A 13,949-nucleotide genomic window follows, 5' to 3' on the forward strand; every position below is an offset into this window, starting at 1 on the left:
CTATGGTTGATGGAGAGGCCTTGCCGGCGGTCGCTTTGGACACTCCTGCCCTTAAGCATAGGCGGGTTTCTTTGGTGTCCAAAGTGGGCTCCGTGGGGCCTCATTCCCCTCCCCAGTCGCTGTTTTTGGGCTCGGGGGAGTCCTCTAGGTCTTCTAGAGTGGAGGATCTGGAGGGTGAGATTCTTCAGGAGGAGCAGGACTACCCTAAGGCTGTCCGCATTTTTCATTGGGATGAGCTGCCATCCCTCATTTCAAATGCATTATTAGCTTTGAATATTAAGGATCTGGAGGTGGCAGCAGCCTCTATGGTTAACCTCAAAATGGCCAGTACTAGAAAGCCTGCCCAGGCTTTTCCAGTTCATGAGGCTATACCGGAGCTTATAATGGCTCAGTGGTTGGATCTGGATGGGAGCCTTAAGGTGGCTAGAGTGATGGCTCGCCTCCACCCGGTGGGAGAAGCTCTGCTGGGTCTTTTTGCTCTACCTAAGGTAGACGCTCTGGTGATTGCAGTTACCAAGAAGACCACCCTCTCTGTGGAAGGGGGGGTTGCCTTGAAAGATATGCAGGACAGCTGTCTGGAGGCTTCCTTGAAGCGCTCCTTTGAAGTTTCGGCCCTGCACTTCAGGCAGCCATATGCAGTTTGTATGCAGCCAGGACTTGTCTCTCCTGGTTACAACAGGCGGTTGAGCAGAATCTGGAGGCTTTATCCTCGCTGTCGGACTTTGCTCCCCATATGGAGTCGGGTCTAGCTTATTTGGCTGATGCTATGATTTGGTGAGAGCATCTGCCAAGCTAGGTGTTTGCTATGGCTTCGCCATTGGTCGGCGGATATGGCCTCTATGCAACGCTTTACTAAATTGCCCTTTCGGGGAAAGCTCTTGTTTAGAGAGGACTTGGAAATGAGCGTTAAGGATTTGGGTGAGTCCAAATCCCAGCACCTCCCTGAAGACAAGGCCAAGTCTTTGACCAGGACCTCCTCTTCGAAGCCTCAGTTTCGTGAAATACGCCGCTGTCGTCATGGATGGGCCTCAGGCTCCTTTCAGCATCCCAGATTTCAGCGGCATTCCTCCTTTTGCTCTGTCAAAAGATCCTCAGGTTCTGGCCAGCAACAGGGAGCCCAGGGGCACTCTGCACAATGATGAGGCGCCAGCATAGGGGGTCACCTGACCTTGTTCTACGAAGAGTGGGCCAAGGTCATGGTCAGATCAATGGTTTCTAGACTTGATCAGAGATAGATTAGAATTTGCAGCACCCGTAGATGTCTTTTTGGAGTTACAGTGCGCCACAGCCGTCAAGCTTTTCAGTCTCTGTTGGACTTGAGGGCTATGATGCCCATTCCGTAGTCTAAGCTTCATTCAGGTCGATACTCAATCTGTTTTGTGGTTCCTTGGAAAGGAGGGTCTTTCAGACCGGTGCTCGACTTGTGCAGAGTAAACAAGTTATCGACAGTAGACATTTCTGCTTGGAAACGTTACGATCCGTCATAGCAGTAGTTCAGCCGGTGGAGTTCCTCACATCGCTGGACCTCAAAGAGACATATTTGCATATCCCAATTTGGCCTCCTCATCAGCGATTTCTATGCTTTGCGATTCTTGGCCAACATTTTCAGTTCCGAGCTTTGCTGTTTGGTCTGGCCACAGTGCCTCACACCTTCTCCAAGGTAATGGTGGTGGTGGCTGCATTTCTACAGAGAGAAGGGGTCAGAGTTCATCCTTATCTAGACGATTGGCTGATCTGGGTGGATTCGGAGCAGGAGGTTCGGCCAGCCACAGCCTGTGTCATCGAAGTCCTACAGTTGCTTGGATGGGTCGTCAATTTTCCAAAAATTCATCTGACCCCCCTCTGTCTCTTGAATATTTGGGAGTTCGCTTCGACATGCTTTTGACACTGTCGATCACAGCATACTTCTCGATACCCTGTCCTCACTTGGATTCCAGGGCTCTGTCCTTTCCTGGTTCTCTTCCTACCTCTCCCTCCGCACCTTTAGTGTTCACTCTGTTGGATCCTTTTCTACTTCTATCCGTCTGCCTGTCGGCGTACCTCAGGATTCTGTTCTTGGTCCCCTCCTCTTTTCTATCTAAACTTCTTCCCTTGGTTCATTAATCTCATCCCATGGCTTTTCCTACCATCTCTATGCTGATGACTCCCAAATCTACCTTTCTACCCCTGATATCTCACCTTGCATCCAAACCAAAGTTTCAGCGTGCTTGTCTGACATTGCTGTCTGGATGTCTCAACGCCACCTGAAATTAAACATGACCAAAACTGAGCTTCTCATTTTTCCCCCCAACTCACCTCGCCTCTCCCCCCCCCCCCCCCCCCCCGCCCCCGTTTTCTATTTCTGTTGATGGCTCTCTCATTCTCCCTGTCTCCTCAGCTCGAAACCTTGGGGTCATCTTTGACTCTTCTCTCTCCTTCTCTGCTCATATCCAGCAGAGCGCCAAGACCTGTCGTTTCTTTCTTTACAACATCCGTAAAATCCACCCCTTTCTTTCCGAGCACTCTACCAAAACCCTCATCCACACCCTTGTCACCTCTCGTTTAGACTACTGCAATCTGCTTCTTGCTGGCCTCCCACTTAGTCACCTCTCCCCTCTCCAATCGGTTCAAAACTCTGCTGCCCGTCTCATCTTCCGCCAGGGTTGCTTTACTCATACTACCCCTCTCCTCAAGTCGCTTCACTGGCTCCCTATCCGTTTTCGCATCCTGTTCAAACTTCTTCTACTAACCTATAAATGTACTCACTCTGCTGCTCCCCAGTATCTCTCCACACTCATCCTTCCCTACACCCCTTCCCGTGCACTCCGCTCCATGGATAAATCCTTCTTATCTGTTCCCTTCTCCACTACTGCCAACTCCAGACTTCGCGCCTTCTGTCTCGCTGCACCCTACGCCTGGAATAAACTTCCTGAGCCCCTACGTCTTGCCCCATCCTTGGCCACCTTTAAATCTAGACTGAAAGCCCACCTCTTTAACATTGCTTTTGACTCATAACCACTTGTAACCACTCGCCTCCACCTACCCTCCTCTCCTCCTTCCTGTACACATTAATTGATTTGATTTGCTTACTTTATTTTTTGTCTATTAGATTGTAAGCTCTTTGAGCAGGGACTGTCTTTCTTCTATGTTTGTACAGCGCTGCGTACGCCTTGTAGCGCTATAGAAATGCTAAATAGTAGTAGTAGACAAGGCACAAGGGTGCATCTTTCTGCCTGAGAGCAGACGCCTCAAGCTGCAGAGTCAGGTGCGCCTCTTTTTGCCTCGGCCCCCGTGCTTGGGATTATGTGCAGGTACTCGGGTTGATGGCAGCCACCCTGGAGGTGGTGCCGTGGGCGAGGTCGCATATGCGGTCTCTACAGCATGCCTTGCTGGATCGGTGGTCTCCAGTGTCTCTGGAATATCAGCGGCGGTTTCTTTGGATTCCTGCGGCACAGTGCAACATGAGTTGGTGGCTGTCTGAGGCCAACCTGTGGCGAGGTATGCCGCTAGTGACCCCTCAATGGCTTCTGGTGGTCACAGATGCCAGTTTTTTGGGGTGGGAAGCTCACCGCCTCCACCACAATGCTCAGAGCCGGTGGACAGAGATAGAAGTGGGGTGGTCCATCAATCGGTTGGAATTGAGGGCCGTCCTCAATGCCTTTCTGGTATTCCGGAAGACCCTAGAGGGGCGAGTGGTCCGAATTCTCTCGGACAATACGACAGCAGTGGACTACATCAACCGCCAGGGAGGCACAGAGCACAGCGTTGGCCACGGAGGTGGCTGGCATTCTGACATGGGCGGAGCATCACTTCTGTTGTCGGCAGCTCACATTGCAGACAAAGCAACGTGCAGGCCAATTTTCTCAGTCGTCATCGCCTCGATTCAGCAGAGTGGGAGCTGACGTCAGAGGCATTTCTCCAGATATGCTGCAAGTGGTGGAAACTCCATTTCGGCTGCCTCTGTTGCTGGACCTCCTGCACCAGGGTCCTATGGCTATGGAAGATCCCTGCCACTTTGATCTTACATCTTGGTTATTGAGTGGTCAAGGTTCAGGAAGAAAGACTACTCTGACGAGGTCATTGCTACTTTGCTGCGGTCCCGGAAACGGTCCACTATGACTGTGTATGCCCGGGTATGGCAAACATTTGAGGCTTGGTGTGCTGCTCATGCTTGTTCGGCGTTGTGAGCCTCGGTGTTGCAGATGTTGGCCTTTTTCTAGGAGGGCTTGCAGAAGGGCCTAGCCTACAATTCTCATCGGATTCAGGTGGTAGTGTTGGCATGTTTTCGGGGGCATGTGGCTGGATCTTCTCTGCCAGGTTACCCGGACATGGTCTGTTTTTTGCATGGAGACTTACATCTTCACCCTCTGTTGCATAGTCCATGCCTTTTGTGGAGTTTTGGCTTGGTTCTTCAAGCATGCAGATGGCACCCTTTGAGTCACTTCGATGGGCTTTGGAGGAAGATCTTACTCTCAAGGCTGTCTTTTTAGTGGCCATGGCTTTGGCGCATAGGGTGTCTAAGATTCAGGCACTTTCCTGTCATGATCCTTTTCTGCAGTTTTCTGAATCCGGGTTTACAGGCAGGACGGTGCCTTCGTTTCCACTTTTCATCTGAATCAGCCTCTTTTCTTTCATTTTGGAAGGAAGACTTTCTGGATTCCTTTCATCAGCTGCACCTGTTGAATATCCGTCGAGTTCTTTTACAGTATTTGCAGATGTCGAACGAGTTCCGGTGCACCGATCACCTCTTCATTCTGTTGTCAGGGCCTCAAAGGGGCTTTCCGGCGTCTAAAGCCACAATAGCTTGCTGGCTTAGAGTCAGTTATTTCTGCTTACATCGTGACAGTAGGTTTCTGCCGGAGGCATTGAAGGAACATTCCAAGCGAGCACAGGCTTCATTGTGGGTGGAGATGAGCATCTTTTCTATTCAGGAACTCTGTCGGGCTACTACTTGGGTGTCCCATCTCTCGTTTGTGCGGCATTATAGACTTGACATGGCAGCAAGAGACAATGCACAATTTGAAGCTGTGGTCCTCTCTCGAGGAGCGACGGCTTCCCATCCAGTTTAGGGAGTGCTTAGGTACATCCCACCAGTTCCTAGATTCATCTGCTGCTGAGGCTAAGGAAGGAAAGATTAGAACTTACCTGATAATTTTCTGTCCTTTAGTTGCAGCAGATGAATCCAGAATCCCTCCCTGTCCTTGTCTGTTGATTTTGCAGTGTTTTTTTCAAATCCAGATTTGTAATGCAAAAAAAAAGGAGGACGGGATATTCCCTCCTTTGATTGTTCTATTCATTCCAGTTGGATGAGCAAGTTTTGACTATAAGGAAGGTTTTGTTAGTGTTTCTTCAACTCTCTACTTTGGAATATGACATATACTGAAGGGTGAAGGAACTGGACATCCAGGGTCACTACCTTCAGTGTTCTCTATCTCCACCTGCTGGTAGGTGGATATAACCCACCAGTTCCTGGATTCATCTGCTGCGACTAAAGGAAAGAAAATTATCAGGTAAATCTTAATTTTTCCTTTTGCTATTTTCATAAAGTATTTTTGATTTAGCACATTGTTTGGTCACATGAGCACTAACCAAACACTTGATTGTATGGTGCTTTTGAGGATCCCAATGAAAGATAGCTCACACACCTTGATGAACCACCTTTGTGGTGGATGTTATTAGGTGATATATTATTCTGTTCCTTTTCAAAAATTTTAAAATATTATAATTTTGTTAATTTGGAATGTAATCAATTAATATTTTGTTAATACTGTCAAATTTTAGTAGTTAGCTGACACACTGACTTTGTTGTTTTGATGTCAGTAATAGGCAGTTGTTCCCACTGGATTCCTTCTCAACTTTGATGTTTGCTCTCTCATTGGTTTGTTCCAGTGCCTTCTAGTTAGGGGAGTGAATTAGGTATGCTTGCTTTGTTACAGAAATACTGGCTCTCTGGGGCTGCATAGGACCCTATATAGGGTGACATCCTTAAACCAGTTATTCTCTGTCTCCATCTGCTGGCAGGGTAGCATTAACCCATATATCTGGACTGGTCTGGAGGGACTCAAAGAAAGAATATTAGGTAAAATCTAATTTCCGAAAGCTAACCATGCCTTGTCTCATTTGCCCTGAAAATATTTTTTATCAGCCCCAGTGTTTTTCAGTAAATTCAGCAATAGGTTTCTCGAAAAAGAATATACAAATGTTTTCTTATTACATTAATTATACTGTAAGACTGATATATGTTTAGTTTTTTCTCTAATTTTTGGGTAGACCTATAATGTGAAGACTCCACCAAAGTATGAAAAAGTCCAAAGAGAAAGTATAAATCAACATGCAGAAGCAGCAATGAAAAAGAAGAGAAAAGTTGCTTTAGAATTTGATGCTCAATCAGATAGCTCAGACCATACAGACCTCCTGGTAAAATATTTACTTTGGTGATATTTATTACTTTTTTGTTCTTAGTAGTCTTTTGCAAGTTTCCTCTTCTTCCTAAGGTGCAGTACTCATAGGGTCAAATATATGTGCCATTTTTCTCATAGATATAAATTTGAACCTGATTCACTAAGCTCACTTCTAATATGTTTATGACACGTATTTTTAAAAAATGAGGTCCTAAATTTGAGCACCTAGGTTAGCTGAACTCAGGGGCCTAAAGAGGATGCTAAATGCATAAAAAGGGTATACTTGTCTATTATTTTAGTCTGTCTGTGTCTTTAGTTTTTATGGATTATGTATGTGAGTTGTGTGCTGCTTAGAATTTTACATAAGGTGGGATGCAAATGCTGCAAATAAATATTCAGATACAGTGGGGGAAATAAGTATTTGATCCCTTGCTGATTTTGTAAGTTTGCCCACTGACAAAGACATGAGCAGCCCATAATTGAAGGGTAGGTTATTGGTAACAGTGAGAGATAGTACATCACAAATTAAATCCGGAAAATCACATTGTGGAAAGTATATGAATTTATTTGCATTCTGCAGAGGGAAATAAGTATTTAATCCCTCTGGCAAACAAGACCTAATACTTGGTGGCAAAACCCTTGTTGGCAAGCACAGCGGTCAGACGTCTTCTGTAGTTGATGATGAGGTTTGCACACATGTCAGGAGGAATTTTGGTCCACTCCTCTTTGCAGATCATCTCTAAATCATTAAGAGTTCTGGGCTGTCGCTTGGCAACTCGCAGCTTCAGCTCCCTCCATAAGTTTTCAATGGGATTAAGGTCTGGTGACTGGCTAGGCCACTCCATGACCCTAATGTGCTTCTTCCTGAGCCACTCCTTTGTTGCCTTGGCTGTATGTTTTGGGTCATTGTCGTGCTGGAAGACCCAGCCACGACCCATTTTTAAGGCCCTGGCGGAGGGAAGGAGGTTGTCACTCAGAATTGTACGGTACATGGCCCCATCCATTCTCCCATTGATGCGGTGAAGTAGTCCTGTGCCCTTAGCAGAGAAACACCCCCAAAACATAACATTTCCACCTCCATGCTTGACAGTGGGGACGGTGTTCTTTGGGTCATAGGCAGCATTTCTCTTCCTCCAAACACGGCGAGTTGAGTTCATGCCAAAGAGCTCAATTTTTGTCTCATCTGACCACAGCACCTTCTCCCAATCACTCTCGGCATCATCCAGGTGTTCACTGGCAAACTTCAGACGGGCCGTCACATGTGCCTTCCGGAGCAGGGGGACCTTGCGGGCACTGCAGGATTGCAATCCGTTATGTCGTAATGTGTTACCAATGGTTTTCGTGGTGACAGTGGTCCCAGCTGCCTTGAGATCATTGACAAGTTCCCCCCTTGTAGTTGTAGGCTGATTTCTAACCTTCCTCATGATCAAGGATACCCCACGAGGTGAGATTTTGCGTGGAGCCCCAGATCTTTGTCGATTGACAGTCATTTTGTACTTCTTCCATTTTCTTACTATGGCACCAACAGTTGTCTCCTTCTCGCCCAGCGTCTTACTGATGGTTTTGTAGCCCATTCCAGCCTTGTGCAGGTGTATGATCTTGTCCCTGACATCCTTAGACAGCTCCTTGCTCTTGGCCATTTTGTAGAGGTTAGAGTCTGACTGATTCACTGAGTCTGTGGACAGGTGTCTTTCATACAGGTGACCATTGCCGACAGCTGTCTGTCATGCAGGTAACGAGTTGATTTGGAGCATCTACCTGGTCTGTAGGGGCCAGATCTCTTACTGGTTGGTGGGGGATCAAATACTTATTTCCCTCTGCAGAATGCAAATAAATTCATATACTTTCCACAATGTGATTTTCCGGATTTAATTTGTGATGTGCTATCTCTCACTGTTACCAATAACCTACCCTTCAATTATGGGCTGCTCATGTCTTTGTCAGTGGGCAAACTTACAAAATCAGCAAGGGATCAAATACTTATTTCCCCCACTGTATAATTATACAGATATAATTATGCATATACTCAGTCAACTTATACATATGCCCCCTCAATATTCAGCACTATTTAACCGGTCAGAATGGCTACTGACCGGTTAAATAGCACTTAACCGGCTATCCATCAATATTCAGCAGGGGATAACCAGTTATCCCATGTTGAATATCCACAGTTAGTGGATAGCCGGTTATATTGGCTGATATAACCAGCTATCAACCGATTTTTAAACCGGGTTTTAAGGCCATATTTAGCCATGTGAAAGCCTAGTAAATCTAAATAACCAGCTAAGCAAAAATAAACCGAATATTCAGTGCTGGTCACCGGAAATGGCCCGGCATTGAATATATAGGCTTAGCACCAACCACGGGAGTTACCCAGTCTAATACCCGTGGTTTGATTATCAGCCCCATGGTAATTTAGAAATATACAAGGGTAAATTTATAACAGGATATGTAGGTTAATAGGGCAAGAAGGCCCCTATTTTGAGCCTATCGTTGTCTTTAAAAAACACTAGCACAAATCCTGTAGAAATGTGGCACTTAGTCTGAAGAAGCAGACATTAAATTGCAGTTCCAGCCATATTCTACCCAGATTCTGCCTCTGAGCATGCCTACTCTACAAGTACGCAGCAGCTTGCAGTGCACATTCTTGTAAGCATAACCTAATTTTATAAGAGCCTATTTAAATACATAAAATAGTGTTTTACTTGCAAAAATGGTTTGTACAGTTAACCTCCACCTGCCTAGTTGTCCATTTAGGTTCTCAGATTAGGAGTTGTTAGTGGTCTCAAACAGGGCAGAGACCCAAATGGAATCTACCAGGAGAAAATCCTTTTCAGTCACTCGCTCCATATGGTGGAAATCTATAGTAGAAACCTTTTGTCAGTGTAAGGCATTTTAGATTAGCTTACATCCAACTAGGTGGACAGCTAATATAATCCTGGGGATATCTACAGGAAAGGGGGCTGATTGAACTATAGTTAAGGACATATTATCAGGATACAAATTATATTGCAATAATTGAGTCAAATTGGAGAGTGGTTGTGCTGTATGTTAAAGAGGAAATTGAGTCTTGTTAAACATTCTACATGAAACAGATAGCAGTGTGGAATCCTGGTGGATAGAAATTCCATGTGTGAAGGGAAGGAGTATACTGGTATACCCATCCACCAGGATAGAACAGACAGACAGATGAACAAATGTTTACAGAAATAAGGAAAGTCAGCAAATTGGGCAACATTATAATAATGAGTGTTTCAATTACCCCAATATTGACTGGATAAATGCTACATCAGGGAGTACTAGGGAGGTAATATTCATAGATGTAATAAATGGCTGCTTCTTGGAGCAACTGGTCCAAGAACCAACCAGAGGGGGAGCTATTTTAGATCTAGTCCTTAGTGGAATGCAGGGCATGGTATGAGAGGTAATGGTGTTAGATCCACTAGGAAACAGTGATCATAACATGATCAAATTTGAGCTGGTATCTGGAGTGAAGTCACTAAAGAAATCTATTTGTAGCAGCATTTAATTTTCGAAAGGGTGACTATGCCAAAATGAGGAAAATGGTTAAAAAGAATATAAAACGTTCAGCCGCAAAAGTTAGGACTTTAAATCAGGAGTGGATGTTGTTTGAAAATACCATTTTGGAAGCCCAGACCAGGTGTATTCCACATATTAACAAAGATGGAAAGACAAGCAAACAACAGCCAGCATGGTTAAAAGGTGAAGTGAAAGAGCCTATTAGAACCAAAAGAGCATCCTTCAAAGTATCCAAATGAAGAAAATAGGATGCAATTTGCATCTATTTTAAGCATCGATAAAGAAGGCTAAAAGAGAATACAAAGGAAAACTTGCTGTTGAGACAAAAACTCATAGTAACACCTTTCTCAGGTACATCAGAAGCAGAAAACCTGTGAGGGAATCCGTGGGACCATTAGATCATGAAGGAACGAAAGGGAAACTCAGGGAGGACAAAGCCATAGCAGAGAGATTGAATGAATTCTTTGCTTCAGTCTTTACGGAAGAAGATATAACAGATCTACGTGTACCAGAAATGGTTTTCAAGGGTGATGATGCGGAGGAACTGAAAGAAATCTCCATGAACCTGGATGACATACTGTGCCAAATTATAGATTGACTAGTAGAAAAGGTCCGTTTCTGTTTTAAAGGAAACGGGCGCTAGCAAGGTTTTATATGAATTTTTTTTTTTGTAACCTAACAGTTGTTATAAAAGTGTTATAATCCGAAGGAATATCTGTGTGTCCTTGTTTTTTTTATCTTTTTTCTTTCCCTAAATTTGTAATTCTGCCAACATGTTTGTCTTTGTGCTTGTGCATGAACTCATGTGTTGTGGTGCTGTTTTTTGGGTTTTTTTTTGCATGTTCAAATTGTTGGATGCATTCCTGTGTGTGTAACTTCATTCTTGAAATGAGCACCATTAAGTTTTTGCTGGTAGTGTGTGTGTGTGTTTTTCCATTGTTTACCTGTGTGAATTCGCCCCTACTTACCCTCCCCTCCACTCCTTCCACAGTGAGACACAGAGAGTGCAAGACTGGTTGAGTGTGAGAGAGAGCATATGTGTGTGTGTGTCTGACACAGAGATAGTGTGTCACAGAGTATGTGTGTGTGTCTCTCTCCATATCCTCCTCGCAGCATGCCCTTGCAGGAGCACCGGGGTAGGCACTGTCTCAGAGTGTATGTGTGTGTGTGTGACAGAGACATAGAGTGTGTGTGTTTTTTAGAGTGTGTGTGACAGTGACAGAGTGAAAGACTGTCTGTGTGTAGAGAGACAGAGCGGGTGTCTGTGTGTTTGGTGCAGTTTTTCCTCCCCCCTCCTCCCTCCTGCCGTTTTTTAGCTGCACTTAATACCCTGTAGAAGGGCTGGTTCCCTTTGAAGTATTGTTTTTCCATTGTAGACCTGTGAATTTGGCCCTATTTCCCTTCCCCTCCCCTCCCCTCCTTCTTTTCGTCCCTGTACATAGCACACTTACTCAGAGTAGTTTCGTTTTCATTTCTGTGCTGCCTGTTAGTTGCCTCTGTCATGTCAGTAGGAGTTCCCTGTTTTATTACTGTTGTTTCTGCAGGGAGTTCTGTGAGCGCGTTAGTGTTGGGACGCCCGCTGGCTCGCAATCTTTGTGGTTTTGTGAGGGTGGGCGGCACTTTAGTGACGGTGCTTCGGGAGGCCAGCAGTGTTGTTGGGTCGGCCGGTGGCTCGCAGGCTACGTGTTTTTGTTAGGGCGGGCGGCACTTTCTGTACAGGGCTTCTGTAGTCCGGCAGTGTCAGCTGAGCTGTCAGTTTCGAGAGTGCGGTTCGCGATGTTGGCAGTGTTCCCAGCTGATCAGTTTTGTACTGTCGATTACCGAGCGCGGCACGTTTGGGCGGGCTGCAGGCACTGTGGAGCCTTTGCGCGTGGCAGCCAGTCTCGAGCCTCTTTTTTTTTGTTTGTTTATTCGCGCGTGGGCCATGGCACTTGTTCTTTTTAGCAGCCGTTGATGTCAGGTTATCTACACAGCCTACCGGTCCACCTTTCAATGCGGCACGGTCCCAGGCACAGAACGTTGGAGGTGAGAATTATTATTATAGATAAATCATCTGGACCGGATGGCATACACCCCATTGTACTGAAAGAAACATGAAATTGCTGATCTGTTGTTAGTAATCTTTAACCTTTTGTTAAAATCGTCTGTAGTAGCTGAAGATTGGAGGGTAGCCAATGTATCACTGATTTCTAAAAAGGGTTCTAGGGGTTATCCGGGAAATTACAGTCCAGTAAGCCTGACTTCAGAGCTGGGGAAAATAGTGGAAACTATTATAAAGAATAAAATTACAGAATTCATAGACAAACATGGTTTAAAAGACAGAGTCAGCATGGGTTTAGCCAAGGGAAGTCTTGTCTCACCAATTTGCTTCATTTCTTTGAAGGTGTAGATAAATACGTGGTGAGCCTGTTGATGTAGTGTATCTAGAGTTTCAGAAAGCTTTTGACAAAGTCCCTCACGAGAGATGCCTGAGAAAATTAAAAAGTCATGGGAAAGGAGGCAATGTCCTTCAGTGGATTAGGAACAGGTTATTGGACAGAAAACAGAGAGTAGGGTTAAATAGCCATCTGGAAACTTAATCACCTCACTTGTCGCACAGTTCAGCTGCAGGAATCACAAGGCAGCTATGGGTGCTGTTCAGGCACAAACAAGAAAAGCAAGTCTGGCAGCCTGGAAGATCCGGACCGGACTGGGCTGAAGTCTGGAACGTGTGACAGTTCATAGCAGCCACCGGTTCAGGCCATGAGAGGGCGAGGTGAGCACAGACAAGGAAACAGTCACCACCGTGACACGCTTGGGTCCACCTTAGGAGTCAGCACTCAAGGAAAAAGATCTAGGTGTCATTATAGACAATACGCTGAAATCTTCTGCACAGTGTTCAGCAGCAGCCAAAAAGCAAACAGGATGCTAGGATTTATTAGGAAAGGGATGCAAAATAAGACTAAGAATATTATAATGCCTCTGTATTGCTCCATTGTGCAACCTCCTCTTTAGTATTATGCTCAGTTCTAGTCACTATATCTCAGAAAAGATACAGAGGTATTAGAAAAGGTTCAAAGAAGAGCAACCAAAATGATAAAGGGATGGAACTCCTCCCATATGAGGAAAGGCTAAAGAGGTTAGGTCTCTTCAGCTTGGAAAAGAGATGGCTGAGGGGAGATGTGATTAAGGTCTATACAATCCTGAGTGGTGTAGAATGGGTAGAAATGAATCAATTTTTCACTCTTTCAAAAAGTATGAAGACTAGGGGACGCTCAAAATTATATGGAAATTCTTTTAAAACAAATAGGAGGAAATATTTTTTCACTCAAAGAATAGTTAAACTCTGGAACTTGCTGCTGAAGGATGTGGTAATAGTGGTTTGCATATCTGGGTTAAAAAAAAGTTTGGATTAGTTCCTGGAGGAAAAGTTCATAATCTGTTATTGAGATGGACATGGGGGAAGCCACTATTTGCCCCTGGATTGGTAACATGGAATGTTGCTAATAATTGGGTATCTTCCAGGTACTTGTGACCTGGATTAGCCACTATTGGAAGCTGGATAGTGGGCTAGATGGATCATTGGTCTAATCCAGTATGGCTATTCTTATGTTTTTATGATATTGCTGTGTTAATGAAAATGCAGGTGGGGGAGATTAGGAAGATGGATATATTTCATTTCTATTATTTTGTTTTTCAGTGGTACATTTTATTGCAAACTGCCTTGAATTCCAACTGAAAATTAAGTAATTTACAAACTAATAAATACATTAATATGCAGCCCTAACTTTATACAGATAAATTATCAATTTAAAGTTGGAATTGCTGTTTATGTGGGCCACTTATATGGCTAAATTCATCCAGATCATAGCTGCATATCTCTGATATCCAGATTTTAGGTCATTGTGATAGGCAGTCAGTAAATACTTGATAGTTTATCTTAAAGATACGCTAACATGCATGCCCATTGCATGTGTACATTTTTAGAATATAGTACTAATATATATATATATGTTGGTGTGCACTTACGCACATATATGCCTGTATGCC

At 44.6% G+C, this 13,949-nt stretch overlaps 1 protein-coding gene across 2 annotated transcripts in view; it reads left to right on the forward strand.

Annotated features, from left to right (window-relative positions):
- Positions 1-13,949, forward strand: part of LOC115481819 (synaptonemal complex protein 1-like) — a 314,023-nt gene that overhangs the window by 246,778 nt on the left and 53,296 nt on the right. The window contains exon 12 of one of the 2 annotated variants that reach the window (XM_030221227.1): positions 6,250-6,396. The exons of the other annotated variant lie outside the window; for it this stretch is intronic. Within the exon in view, the coding sequence (XP_030077087.1) occupies positions 6,250-6,396 (147 nt within the window). The remainder of the gene's footprint in view (positions 1-6,249; positions 6,397-13,949) is intronic. 2 annotated transcript variants of the gene reach the window in all.

This window comes from Microcaecilia unicolor, chromosome 12, assembly GCF_901765095.1.
Source record: "Microcaecilia unicolor chromosome 12, aMicUni1.1, whole genome shotgun sequence".
Classification (NCBI taxonomy): domain Eukaryota; kingdom Metazoa; phylum Chordata; class Amphibia; order Gymnophiona; family Siphonopidae; genus Microcaecilia; species Microcaecilia unicolor.